Source organism: Tarenaya hassleriana, unplaced genomic scaffold, assembly GCF_000463585.1.
Source record: "Tarenaya hassleriana unplaced genomic scaffold, ASM46358v1 Cleome23, whole genome shotgun sequence".
NCBI lineage: Eukaryota > Viridiplantae > Streptophyta > Magnoliopsida > Brassicales > Cleomaceae > Tarenaya > Tarenaya hassleriana.
The window spans coordinates 664,854-677,387 of NW_010965625.1; the positions used below are offsets into that span (position 1 = coordinate 664,854).

Here is a 12,534-nt window from a genome sequence, read left to right on the forward strand (position 1 = left end):
TCTCTCTCTCTCTCTCTCTCAAAATCTCTCTCTCTCTCTCTCTCTCTCAACTTCTTTTCTTCGTTCATGGTATTTCGGTTTTGGTTTGCCACTTTTCCTTCCGTCTTTTTTTTTTTTAATTTTCTGGATAGATTTCTAGTGCATGCAGATGTAAGCACGTTAGGCTTTTTTCTTTCTATAAGTAGAAGAAAGAAAAGAAAACTCTTGAATATTTCTTCTTTGTATTTGTATTGCTTATGTTTTTGTTTTTGTTGTTATTCTTTACAAACTTCAATATATATATATATATATATATATATATATATAGCAATCCTAGAAATATTACAGTAAAACAATATAATGACACATGATTAATCTTGGTCTTATTTAGTATAATTATTTTCTTGAATACAAATCTAAAATACAAAATGTTAAGAACAATTTATGCTTCAACATTAGTCATCTTTAAACTTATTCTTTCTTAAACTTTTTCCAACACAAGTTTATGTTCCACCATCGGCCCCCTTAAACGTGTTCCTCCTCGAATTCTGATGATTCCCAGCTACTTTCGAAATGGATAAAATGTATCTTTGACCTTTATCCACTTCTTCTTACTAATAACTTCTTCATATACCACATGACTAAATCAACCAAATAGAGAAAAATTAGTAAACTCATCATCCAACCCGGATTCTATCGATTTAGTTTTGTCATAAATTAATCTCCTAAATGCTCTTCATTTTTATCACGGACGAGTTATTATCATCACAGTTCTGAATAATTCGTAGGGGTGAGTTTGCCTCAATTTCTTTAAGAATGATCTTTTGCGATTGATTACTACAATTTCAATCTCAACTCTGCAAACTCAACATATTGGGACATTATGATTTTGCGAGTTTCGAGATTATACAATTTGTATCCCTACAATTTTCATCATAGCTCAAGAAGATGCATTTATGATTCTTATCCTCTAATTTTGTTCATTTCTCCTCCTGCACCCTTGCATAGCAACACAACCGAAGATTCTCAGATGATCAACATTTGGTTTTTGTAAGCTCCAAGCTTCTTCCAACATCATATCTTTGATTTTCTTGAATGGAAATTTGTTCAACAAAAATTCTAACACATATTACATCTCTTCAGAATTCCTTTGGAACCTTTCTTTTATTAAGCATATGATGCACCATATTCGGTATAATCCTGTTTTTCTCTTTGAAATTTCGTTCTATTGTGATGTTTAAGGCATAGTGAACTGATGAGAAATCTGATGCTCGTTACGATAATTCTCAAAATCATGTGATGTTAGAAAATATTGATTTATACAATTGGATTGGAGTGGATACAGGTCGGATACCTGCGTTTTTTGAGATACCCCATTTTTATTTTCGTCTTCATGGGTTTTATAGAAATATTATCATTATCTTTGTCTTACAACATTCGGGTACCCATTAGATGGATATCCGTGACTAAAAGACGGGTATCCGCGAGTATCTGTATCCGTATGTACAACATTTATCAGTTTAAAATTAAACCAAATTTTGATACTAAGACACATATAAAGTTTGAAAATTCTTAAAATATGATAATATACATAAATTTCTACTGTCGTGTTTCTTGTGCTTCTATATTGTACTCTTCCGTGTGCTTAGTTTTAGTGCCATCCCGTGAACCATTATCAGCTCTGATATCATGTTAGAAACTTGTATTATATAAACATTTACAAGTCTTTTATTTTCTCTTCTTTAGTCCATAGTATAAAGAAATAAAAAAGAGAAATAACGAAGATTTGTGGGACGTATATGTAGAATTTGTAAAGAAATATCAGTTTGAAAAGTGAAAAATGTGATTAGAAAGAAATGATTAGAAGTGTTTGATATGAAAAACTTCATATAATATTAAAACTCCAAAGCTACTACTTTTATTTTCACGATATCTTCAATCAATCACGCCTAACATATCATTGTTTTCTTTAATCACACCGAACACACATAAATTCAAAGTTGAATTAGAGGACATGGATATATTTTCATCATTTTTGTATGATCTTAACTTCTTAGTTTGAAATGCAAGTAGTTTTTTGTTGACTTACATTATAAGTCATCTATTCTTTGATGCAGTGATATCGACATTCTTCCCAAAATGTCGGATCTCAGAGCACCATTAGTACGACCGAAGAGAAAGAGGATATGGGTTGATTACTTTGTTCAGTTCAGATGGATTATCGTCATTTTCGTCGTCCTTCCTATTTCAGCCACCTTATACTTCCTCACATATCTCGGGGACATGAAATCCGAGATGAAATCCTACAAGAAACGCCAGAAGGAACACGACGAAAACGTTCTGAAAGTCATCAAAAGACTCAAGAAGAGAAACCCGTCAAAGGACGGTCTTGTCTGCACTGCACGTAAGCCATGGGCTGTTGTTGGAATGAGGAACGTGGATTACAAGAGAGCTCGCCATTTCGAGGTTGACTTGTCTGAATTCCGAAATATCTTAGAGATCAACAAAGAAAGAATGATTGCTAGGGTTGAGCCTCTCGTTAACATGGGACAGATCACTCGTGCCACTGTCCCAATGAACCTCTCCCTTGCTGTTGTTTCTGAGCTTGATGATCTTACTATTGGTGGAGTCATCAATGGTTATGGCATTGAAGGAAGTTCTCATCTCTATGGCTTGTTCAGCGACACTGTCGAGGCGTACGAAATCGTTCTAGCAGATGGGTCACTTGTCAGGGCCACGAGGGACAACGAGTACTCCGATCTTTTCTACGCCATTCCGTGGTCACAAGGAACGCTTGGACTTATTGTTTCTGCCGAGATCAAGCTTATTCATATCAAAGAATACATGAAAGTTACATACACACCGGTAAGGGGTGATCTTAAAACCCTAGCTCGGGCGTATACGGATTCTTTCGCACCTAAAGACAGGAATCCCAAGAAAATCCCAGACTTCGTCGAAGGGATGATTTTCACCGCAAACGAAGGCGTGATGATGACGGGAAAATACGCTTCGAAAGAAGAAGCTAAGAAGAGAGGAAACAAAATCAACGAAATCGGGTGGTGGTTCAAACCGTGGTTCTACCAACACGCTCAGACCGCATTGAAGAAGGGAGAGTTCGTAGAGTATATTCCGACAAGAGAATATTACCACAGGCATACGAGGTGTTTGTACTGGGAAGGGAAGCTTATACTTCCGTTCGGTGACCAGTTCTGGTTTCGGTTCCTGTTCGGTTGGCTGATGCCTCCTAAGGTTTCCCTTCTCAAGGCCACTCAAGGTGAAGCCATTAGGAGCTACTACCATGAGATGCATGTCATACAGGACATGCTCATTCCTCTCCACAAGGTCGCTGATGCTCTTGAATGGGTTCACCGTGAGATGGAGGTATTTATTCTTATTCACCACATGTTTTTTTGCTGATTTTACCGAAAAGAAAGAAATGAAAATTTTCTTTGAAAAATGAGTAATTTTACCACCGAATATCGGAACCGAACTAAATTGAATTTAATATAAAAACCGAATAGGTATAGGTTTTGTAAACCGAAAACACTGAACATGAATGTTATCAAATCGAACCCAAAGCGAAAACCGAAATGTCTGCCCTACTTCCCGTGCATCTATGGTTTCATACTTCTGTTCTTTCATGCTTATTCATGACATGTTCTGTTCATTAAACTGTTCTTTCATCCATCTTAGGACACTATTATAATTTGATTTAATCGTTAGAGTCCATTTTAGTGTTGTAGAGTATGTGAACGGACCAAAATCCGTAATCATTTTATACGAAAAGATGATCTTGTTAATGTTTTAGGTATATCCGATCTGGCTTTGCCCTCACAAGCTCTACAAGTACCCAATCAAACCGATGATTTACCCGGAGCCAGGCTTCGAGTACGAAAACAGACAGGGAGACACTGAAGATGCGCAGATGTACACTGATGTCGGAGTGTACTATTCCCCGGGACCCGTCCTGAGAGGCGAAGTTTTCGACGGAGCAGAAGCCGTGAGAAAGATGGAGCAATGGCTGATCGAGAACCATGGGTACGAGACCCAATATGCAGTGACTGAACTCGACGAGAAGAGCTTCTGGAAAATGTTTGACGGTGAACTATACGGGCATTGTCGGAAGAAATATAGAGCCGTCGGGACGTTCATGAGTATTTATTACAAGTGCAAGAAGGGCAAAAAGACCGAGAAGGAGGTCCGAGAAGCCGAGCAAGCTTGTCTTGAGACCGCCTATGCCGAGGCTGATTAGGGTTTTTTCGGATCTGGATTTGGTTTGGTGGATGAGTTTACCAGTTTCTTCTTGTGGATTGATTTCCTTCAGGTTCTTGCTTCTTGTGGTTTTTAGCTTTGAAGACAAAACTATTTTGGTGGTTCTTGCTGTTGCGGCTGTTGTAATGCTTCAGACTTGAAAATTTTCAGACACTGTTTTTTACATCACCATGAATATTTTCTATATATATATATACACACGCACATAAAATATGATTTTATACATGTGATAATTGTGTTCATTGGGTGTTAAAGATGCAAAGGGTTCTTCTTCTTAAGCTCGAGAAGTCTGGACCATCTTTTATCAACAGAAGCTGTATTTGTCTCTCCAATGTCTGCAAAACAAAATCAGACATCAACAAGAAAGAAAGAACCAAACACCAGAAAGTATGAACAAGACTCTTACACTGCATTGTCGGTTCTGATTGTTCGCATGCATCCGAGCACGCATCCTGTAGTTATTCATCATTCCCACCCATTAGATTCGCACAAGTTCATTACATAATCCTACCCCTTATTACCCATATTTGAGGTTTCTAGATATTAGGGGTCATCGGGTACCCGAGGCTTTTGCTATACCAGACATCGGCCTTGTTTTTCTCGGGTACTATCGGTTGGGTATCTGTGTTTCGGATTCTCGCGAAGGTTTTGGTATCCGGAGGATACCGAGGAGGCAAAGTCGCTGGGAAAAAGGCGAAGCCACGAGGACATAGACGAGGGAGAAGAGAGAGGTACCCGAAAACGCGGACCGCAAGCAACGACCGGCGAGGACGGGGCCGAGGATGTGAAAACTCTGTTTTTCCCCTTTAAGACACGAAATCCTGATTCAAGAATCCCTAATTTGAAACGATTAAACCCGAGCGGCAAGGTCATCGCCTTCTAGCCGCCTCCTCCTCTCTCTTTGAACCGCCCACCATCTCCAGCCCTGCGTCCCCTCGCAGCTTCGTCTCGCCCTTTCCCCCTGGGTTTAGAGTACCCACGAATATAGGTACTCGTCCACCAAAACCCGAACTCGAACCTGAACTCGAAGGTCGGGTTCTCACCGTCAAACGGACTCATGTTGGTCCCGTCGGTGGACGATTACCCGAAATTTCAAATACTCAACTCACGAATCGGATGATCACTCGAAATTCGGGACACCTCCGGTGCCCACCTTCATCTTTTGTGAGTTATTTACAAAATTTGAATCCGATTGAGAAAGATAAGAGGAGAGTCTTCTCCCCAAGCTAGCTCTTACGCGATATTAATATGTGGGTCATATAACACAAGAGATGGGTTTTAGGGATTCGTACATTGGCATAAGTCGTAAGGCGGATAGTGTCCTGTATAAGGGAATCAAGGTTAGCTTCATAGCCTGGCCTCACGTATATGACCTGCAAAAGCGTTTTAACCCAATGTCAGTTCATCAGTGTTGTTTTGTCTTTGGAAGAAGCCCACGGTTGGGCATTCTGGTTCGGTTACACAGACCGAAACAGATATAAAAAACCCGATGGATATGATTCTTCTAAAACCGAAAATTTCATTGGGAAGTAAACGTTTTTAAAGATAAAACCGAAACCGAGAGCTAGGTTTCAAGGCTGCTCACCGAAGGATCATCGCCACCGATTTCCGGAAGTTGAGAAGCTCGGCTCTCCCTGCTCGATGGCAGGATCCAGACCGTGAAATTCGTGTCGATCTGATCACGGATATATGTTCATTAAAGACAGCTTCTCGTCAAGTTCCTTCACTTTGCATTCTGAAAGCACAGATTACTTTACAGTGTAAAGAAAGAAGACTATGAGAATGAAACAATTACTCGTCGGTTATAAGGAGAGGAGCAAATGCTGCACTTTCTGGAAAAAGATGTGACAACTCTGCCTTCTACCGAGAGGCCCAAGCTCGCATGCTGCGTTAGGAACCGATAAAATCCGAACGGATAAAAACAGGAAAAAGTAACTAAATGATTTCTGCAGGATTAGAAGATAAGATTAGTCATCACAATTTCGATAGATCGAGATTTGCAGTCAGCCAACACAGATCAGGTTCTTGCCCAGTTGATGAAACCCTCTAAACTCTAAACCCGAATCGCTATATTCGAATACTTGTTAATGGAGAAACGAAACCGGAAAATGAGGGAATTCTGTTGTAAGACATTCACCGGAACCGCTGCTGTAATTGATATCTCATATGAAAACACGGATAGATCAAGCTTGCATTCAGCCAAAAATTCAGTTCTGGATCTGTTGATGAGTCCCTATATTGTAAAACCGCTAAACTCTAAACCCGAGTCTCTATACCGGACTACGCGGTAATGGAGAAATGAAACCTGGAATTCTGTTGTAAGATATTCAACTATTCACCGGAACCGTTGCTTGAATTGATATCTCATTCAAAGGCACAGATATTTCCGACGTTTTCGTCTCTGTCTGCTCTGATAAACCTATACTATGCGAAAACCTTTAGAAAAAATCGAAAGAGCAAAAGGTGAAAGAGGTAACAAACCCTTTGGACTGAGAGGTGGATGGAGACACGGGCATTCGTAGGGCCGTCTTCGACGAGATCTTCGAGGCAAAGATCTCGAAGGGAGACATTGTATTGCGAATTCCAATTGCCATGCCATCTTCCCTCACTCGGAGATAACGTTATCAAACGCTTAGCTCTACAGCCTCCTCCATTACCTATCTATCATTCCCACAAAAAACATGTAATGTTGCTTTCGTGAGTGCCTTGAAATTTCCAATCTTTGCATTCAATCAAATCCAATGAGACTGCTTGTACAGCAGAATTTTTACATTTCCATTTTCAAACACCCAACCTAACAAAAAGAGGTAAAATTAGCAAGAACAATGAATGTGGTTCAACTTCACTGATTGTCTTGGGTTGAATTTGAAATTTGACGGTTTTTTTTGGGTAATCGATATCATGGACCAAGGTTCAGACTAATCATGGGATCGAGAACTAGCCATGTGATTTGGATTATACGTTTGAGGTTAGAAATCGGGCGGGATAAATGCTTTACGCCCCATTTCACCGGTTGAACAACCAAGTTTGGTTAATTTGATGGGTTTCTTGAGAAATGAATCTAATGTACATCGAATCACAAAGCAAAAAATTTCATCAAATGGGTTCTTAGGGAAATCATTTTGCTTTATCATCCAATGCTCTCTCTTTCAATCTTCCCGTGGGAACAATGTAACCTTAATATCTTCACTAAATTCAAAGATGTCACATTCCAACGAAAAGATATAAACCCAAACCAATCAATCATCTTAGAGAGAGAGTGTATGTATCTATGTATCTATGTACGTAGACGTGAGATGAAAATATACCGAGGAAGAGTCTTGTTTTCTCGAGGAACAAGCAATGGGAGGCAATCGGGGTCGTAGCGAATCGATGGGCTTCGCCTTCGCTCCAAAGGGTCTCTTCGTCTTCAAGAGATTTGAAGAGACGAGACGCAGGCAAGCGGATTCCGCCATGGATAATGCTTCCAAGTTACTGCTGAGGAGATTGGATTCAAGTGAGTGGTTTCGCACGTATGTGCCTTATCCGACATATATAAACATGCGTCTTGTGAATAATACACGTATGTTGGTTTGGTAATGGTCGATATTTATGAAGAATATTAAAAAAATATTCGAATATTGCATATGAAATATTTTTTTACAAAAAAGAAATATATGACATCATGAAAAAAAAAGCATATGATACATGCATGTGATTGTGTATACAAAACAAATTATAAAACTAAAGAAATAAAAATAATATATAATAAATACTTCGAGATATCATAATATTTTTCTGTCCAAATATTATTTCTGTTTCTATTTCCATTACGAAACAAATTTTTGGTGTTTTTTTATATATTGCACTATATTTGACATTTCTTGTAATTACTAATTAGCATTGTTTTAGGCACGGTTTACCAAATCGAGTTTTTATTCGATTTTAGGTTTGATTATAACCGGTTTGATATATTCGGTTTTCATAAATTCGTAACCAAATTTTTAAATCCTTTACATCCATTTGGTATTAGAAATGTTTGATTGGATTATAGACAACAGTCTTATCGAATGTTTACATATCGACAAATTGGTAGACAAATCTCGATGGACAATCCGAATATATGAAATTAAACTAAAAAATATTTACCATAATTCGGTAGGTGATCCGATGATTCAGCAGTCAACTCGAATCGCCAGCCATCGACTGATGGACCGGATCTCGAGCCAAATAATCAGCCATTGTTCGATGGAAAAGTCGATTGTTAGTTGATGACATTATTAGTTTCACAAATATCCAAATAATTCATTCTTTAAAGCATTAGAAAGATCTTTTTCACAGTTGTGCATAGATCTAAGATTATACAGATCTAATATACGAGCAAAAGGTTATGTGCATGTTTAGACAAACGTCTCATCGAATGTCTACATATCGACAAAAATCGACATACAACTCTCGATGGATAATCCGACGATATAAAAATAAACTATAACTATTTGTCATCATTGAGTAAAAAAATTGTCTGTAAATGAAATTTTTGCTCCATATATACTTAGGTTAAAACTAAACCGAACCAGTAAATTGAACATTAATTGATTTTATGTGGTTGGTAATCAAATCAAATGGAATCGAAAGATTATTTTCTCTTCTATAAATAGAACTAAAATACTATAATTCGGTTTGATTTTTCAGTTATTAATTAAATTAGTCACACTCCTAGTTATCACTATGTTCAGTTATTATATTTAATATATTTTGCAAGTATTATCATTTAAATAAAATAATTTTTCAAATATACTATGTAATGAAATTTATTAAACAAAATATTATTACTTTAATTTGATTATGGTTTCACGTCAACTCTGCTTGAAGTGGAGAGAGAGAGAGAGAAAGGCTAGAGGTTAGGGAGTTGGGTATTTCGTAAGATGAGTTGCGATTCAATGTAAAGCTCTAATCAGGAAAACAAAAATGTAAAGCTCTAAAACTTAAGAAAGATTAGATGGCGTAATGATAAAACAACATACATGTTTTTACCTCGTATTTAAATAACTTTTTTTTGGTATAAATTCTTGTTAAAGTTGTTTTTGCAGGTAGTTAAATTTATTATGGAGATAAATCTGAAGAGAATCTAAATTACAGGTTTTATGAAAAAGATAACTACTAAGAGCTTGAAGATAAGATTTGACCAACAACCTTGGAGATAAAGACAAATCATAAAAAAATAAGGATGAATCTGAGTAGATCTGGATATGTGCATATAAAAGGAGTATGAAAGAGATTGAAAAAATACAGAGTTTAAGAGATTATAATTCAGAAAGTACGAGAGTTTTTGTTCTTTACGTTTTTTTATTCTGATGAGTGAGATTGGTCTGGTGAGTTCTCAACAGTAATCTGAACAAATCCAGAACGTGAGAGTGAGTATTCACACGAGTTGTGTGTTGAATCAATAGATTTTGTGTCATAGGAGGGCTAACACTCAGGGAGAGTGTGGTGCTTCTGGGTTTTACTGCAACTATCTCTATGTTGTAGTAGTCAGTTTTCTTTGAATGAAAAGAACTGATTTTGAGCGACATCTGAATGCATCAGTTATTTCAATTCTAAGTGCACAAATGCATTTATTTCTATTTCTTCGATCCTTTTAAAATATATTAGGATAAAAAATTTGATAAATTTTCAGATTATAAAAAAAACGTTATAAGATGATCTTTTTTTCAATAATTCAGATCGGTTATACAAGTTATGTCATAACTTTCTATTATTGTTGGACAAATCCGGTTTGCGTTTTGAATTGGAGTTGAAATACTGTAATTAATCAACCGAATCCGGTAGAGTGTTTTCTTATTTTAATCTTTTTTTTTCTTTTGGCATTTGGGTTGAAACTAGAATATGAAATGTTAGAAATGAGAAAATTTTATATTTGATTTATAAATTAAAAAAAACTCTACTTATGAGGCAAATTTTGAAAAGAAAAAATAAGACTTAGATGTTGAATGGTTGGAGTTGTAGAATTAAAAAACCAAAAAAACTAGTTTTCCTAAAATATTAGAAAATTATTTTGATGAAAAAATTAATGAAAAATCAAAAACTATATTCTTTGGGTTTACAAATATTATAGAATTCAAAAACCAAAAACCAAAAACTCAAAACTAAAATGGGTAAACTCTCTAAAAATTCCCCAACTTGCAAAGTATTGAAAAACTAATTCCTCAACTTGTAGCCTAGAAAAATAATTCCTCAATTTGCAAATATTGCCATTAGAATACCTGAACTTGTAAATCATTACCAATTAAAATTTTGACAAACGTTTTACCATCATTTCCGTTAAATATCATCTTATGTGGCATTTTAGAACATATTATATGTTATAATTAATTGTCACATAATCAATATTTGAATTAAATAATGGAAAAAATTAAATCGATAAATAAAAATTATATCAAATTCAAATCCAGGTTGTCTAACCGATTCGAATAACCAAAATAATCTTAAAAACAAATAGGTTCAAATTAATATATTTTCTAAACTGTTAATTTGTCTTTTAGAAAATAACTCATCTTTATTTGAAAACAAAAAAAAAAATTAAATCATTTATATCAAATTCAAACCTACATTTTCTAATAGATTCGAATAACTCAGAAAATCTTAAAAACAAATAGGTTCAAATTAATATATTGTTTTAACATATCGGTTCATAATTTTTATTTATCGATTTAATTTTTTCTATTATTTAATTTAAAAATTGATTATGTGACAATTAATTATAACATAGAATTAGAATATGAAGTAGAATGCCACATAAGATGTTATTTAACGGAAGTGACCGTAAAACGTTGGTAAAAAATTGAATTGGTAATGATTTACAAGTTCAGGCATTTTAATGGTAAGATTTGCAAATTGAGGAATTATTTTTCTAGACTGCAAGTTGAGGAATTAGTTTTCCAATGTTTTGCAAGTTGGAGAATTTTTAGGAAGTTTACCCAAACTAAAATTTAAAAACTAAAACCAAAAATCCGATCATCGCTCGCTGCATCGTTAGCTACATTACGAGGGCCAATTGCAAAAATACCCTTAAATGATACATTGGACTTCAAACTATACCCTCACGTAAAAGAAAAAAAATGACACTATTATAAATACCTTTATAAATATACATTTCCTATAATACTCTCTACTTTTTCATTTAATATAATTATATAAATAAGTTTTTTTTATTTCTCTCTCTTCTCTCTAGTTCTCTCTTTCCTCTATCTGGTTCTCTCTTTCTTTTATTTCTCTCTCCTCTATTACGTTCTCTTTCTCCAGTTAAGCTTTCTCTCTCTTCAAATTTTTATTCTTTCACATGATTTCTTGGTTAATTAATTGGAAAAAATAAAAGAAATCTCTAAAATTTTCATCTAATAAGCAATAATCTCGATAATGGATAAATTTTCATTCTAAAATTTATTTTTTTATTTTGGACATTTAGGGTTTATTTTGTTTTTATATTTATATTTGATTTATATGATATAAATGAAAAAAACGAAACATATATCAATATAATGTCGTATTATATAGATATAAATGAGTTAAAATCAACATTATCATGATCCACACCAATTAAATTGATCATAAAGTTCCTGAATGAATCATGGTCAAATAATCTAACACATCAAATCAGTTAAACTAGTCAAACCCTTCGAAACGGTCATACTTGTAAGAATCGTCAAACTAGACACACTCGTTTGGGGTTTCGGGTTTAGCCACACTTGTTTGGAGTTTTGGCTTTTGGGTGCGACGAGTTTGACGGTGCGATGAGTCAAGCTGGTCAAATGATGTTCTAAATTAAATGTCTAAAGTTCAACGTGGTATATAAAGGCTATTACGATGTATTTAACGTATTTTTGTTATTCGTAAATCATGAGAGAAAATAATATATTCTACCATAAGCCAATGTGTTACAAAAAGTGTACTAGAACTTTGGGGTTTCATTTGGGAGAACATGGATAGTAAAAAAATAAGGTGTTAAATTTAGAGAGTTGTGATTATTTTTTATTTATGAAAGTTGTTATACAGGGTGTTTATTAACATGTTCATAGTGTGAAAATGATAAATTTTCGAAATTCGTGAGGATGCGACGAGTTTGACGAGTTTGACAATGTGACGAGTTTGACGGTGCGACGAGTCAAATTGGTCAAATGATGTTCTAAATTAAAATTTTAAGGTTCAACGTGGTATATAAGGGTTATTATGACGTATTTAACGTGTTTTTGTTATTCGTAAATCATGAGAGAAAATAATATATTCTACCCTAAGCCAATGTGTTAC

General features: G+C 35.2%; 2 protein-coding genes across 3 annotated transcripts in view; one reads left to right on the top strand and one right to left on the bottom strand.

Annotated features, from left to right (window-relative positions):
• The window catches only part of LOC104815230 (delta(24)-sterol reductase), a 4,857-nt gene extending 457 nt beyond the window's left edge, over positions 1-4,400 (top strand). The window contains exons 2-3 of the mRNA XM_010543548.2: positions 2,097-3,360; positions 3,788-4,400. Of these exons, the coding sequence (XP_010541850.1) occupies positions 2,119-3,360; positions 3,788-4,231 (1,686 nt within the window). The 5' untranslated portion in view covers positions 2,097-2,118 and the 3' untranslated portion in view covers positions 4,232-4,400. The remainder of the gene's footprint in view (positions 1-2,096; positions 3,361-3,787) is intronic.
• LOC104815229 lies at positions 4,370-7,788 on the bottom strand. Of its 2 annotated transcripts, XR_772055.1 has the most exons (8): positions 7,560-7,788; positions 6,733-6,912; positions 6,047-6,136; positions 5,837-5,926; positions 5,544-5,624; positions 4,987-5,269; positions 4,658-4,703; positions 4,540-4,586 (listed from the first exon to the last, which is right to left on the bottom strand). XR_772055.1 is itself a non-coding variant. In XM_010543547.1 (7 exons), exons 1-7 carry the CDS (start codon positions 7,704-7,706, stop codon positions 4,501-4,503), a joined length of 720 nt encoding a protein of 239 aa, XP_010541849.1. In that variant the 5' UTR covers positions 7,707-7,783; the 3' UTR covers positions 4,370-4,500. The 2 variants fall into 2 exon arrangements, 1 of the variants encoding a protein (XP_010541849.1); XM_010543547.1 differs by lacking the exon at positions 4,987-5,269 and having other exon boundaries at positions 4,370-4,586; positions 7,560-7,783.
• Between the last annotated feature and the right edge of the window lie 4,746 nt (positions 7,789-12,534).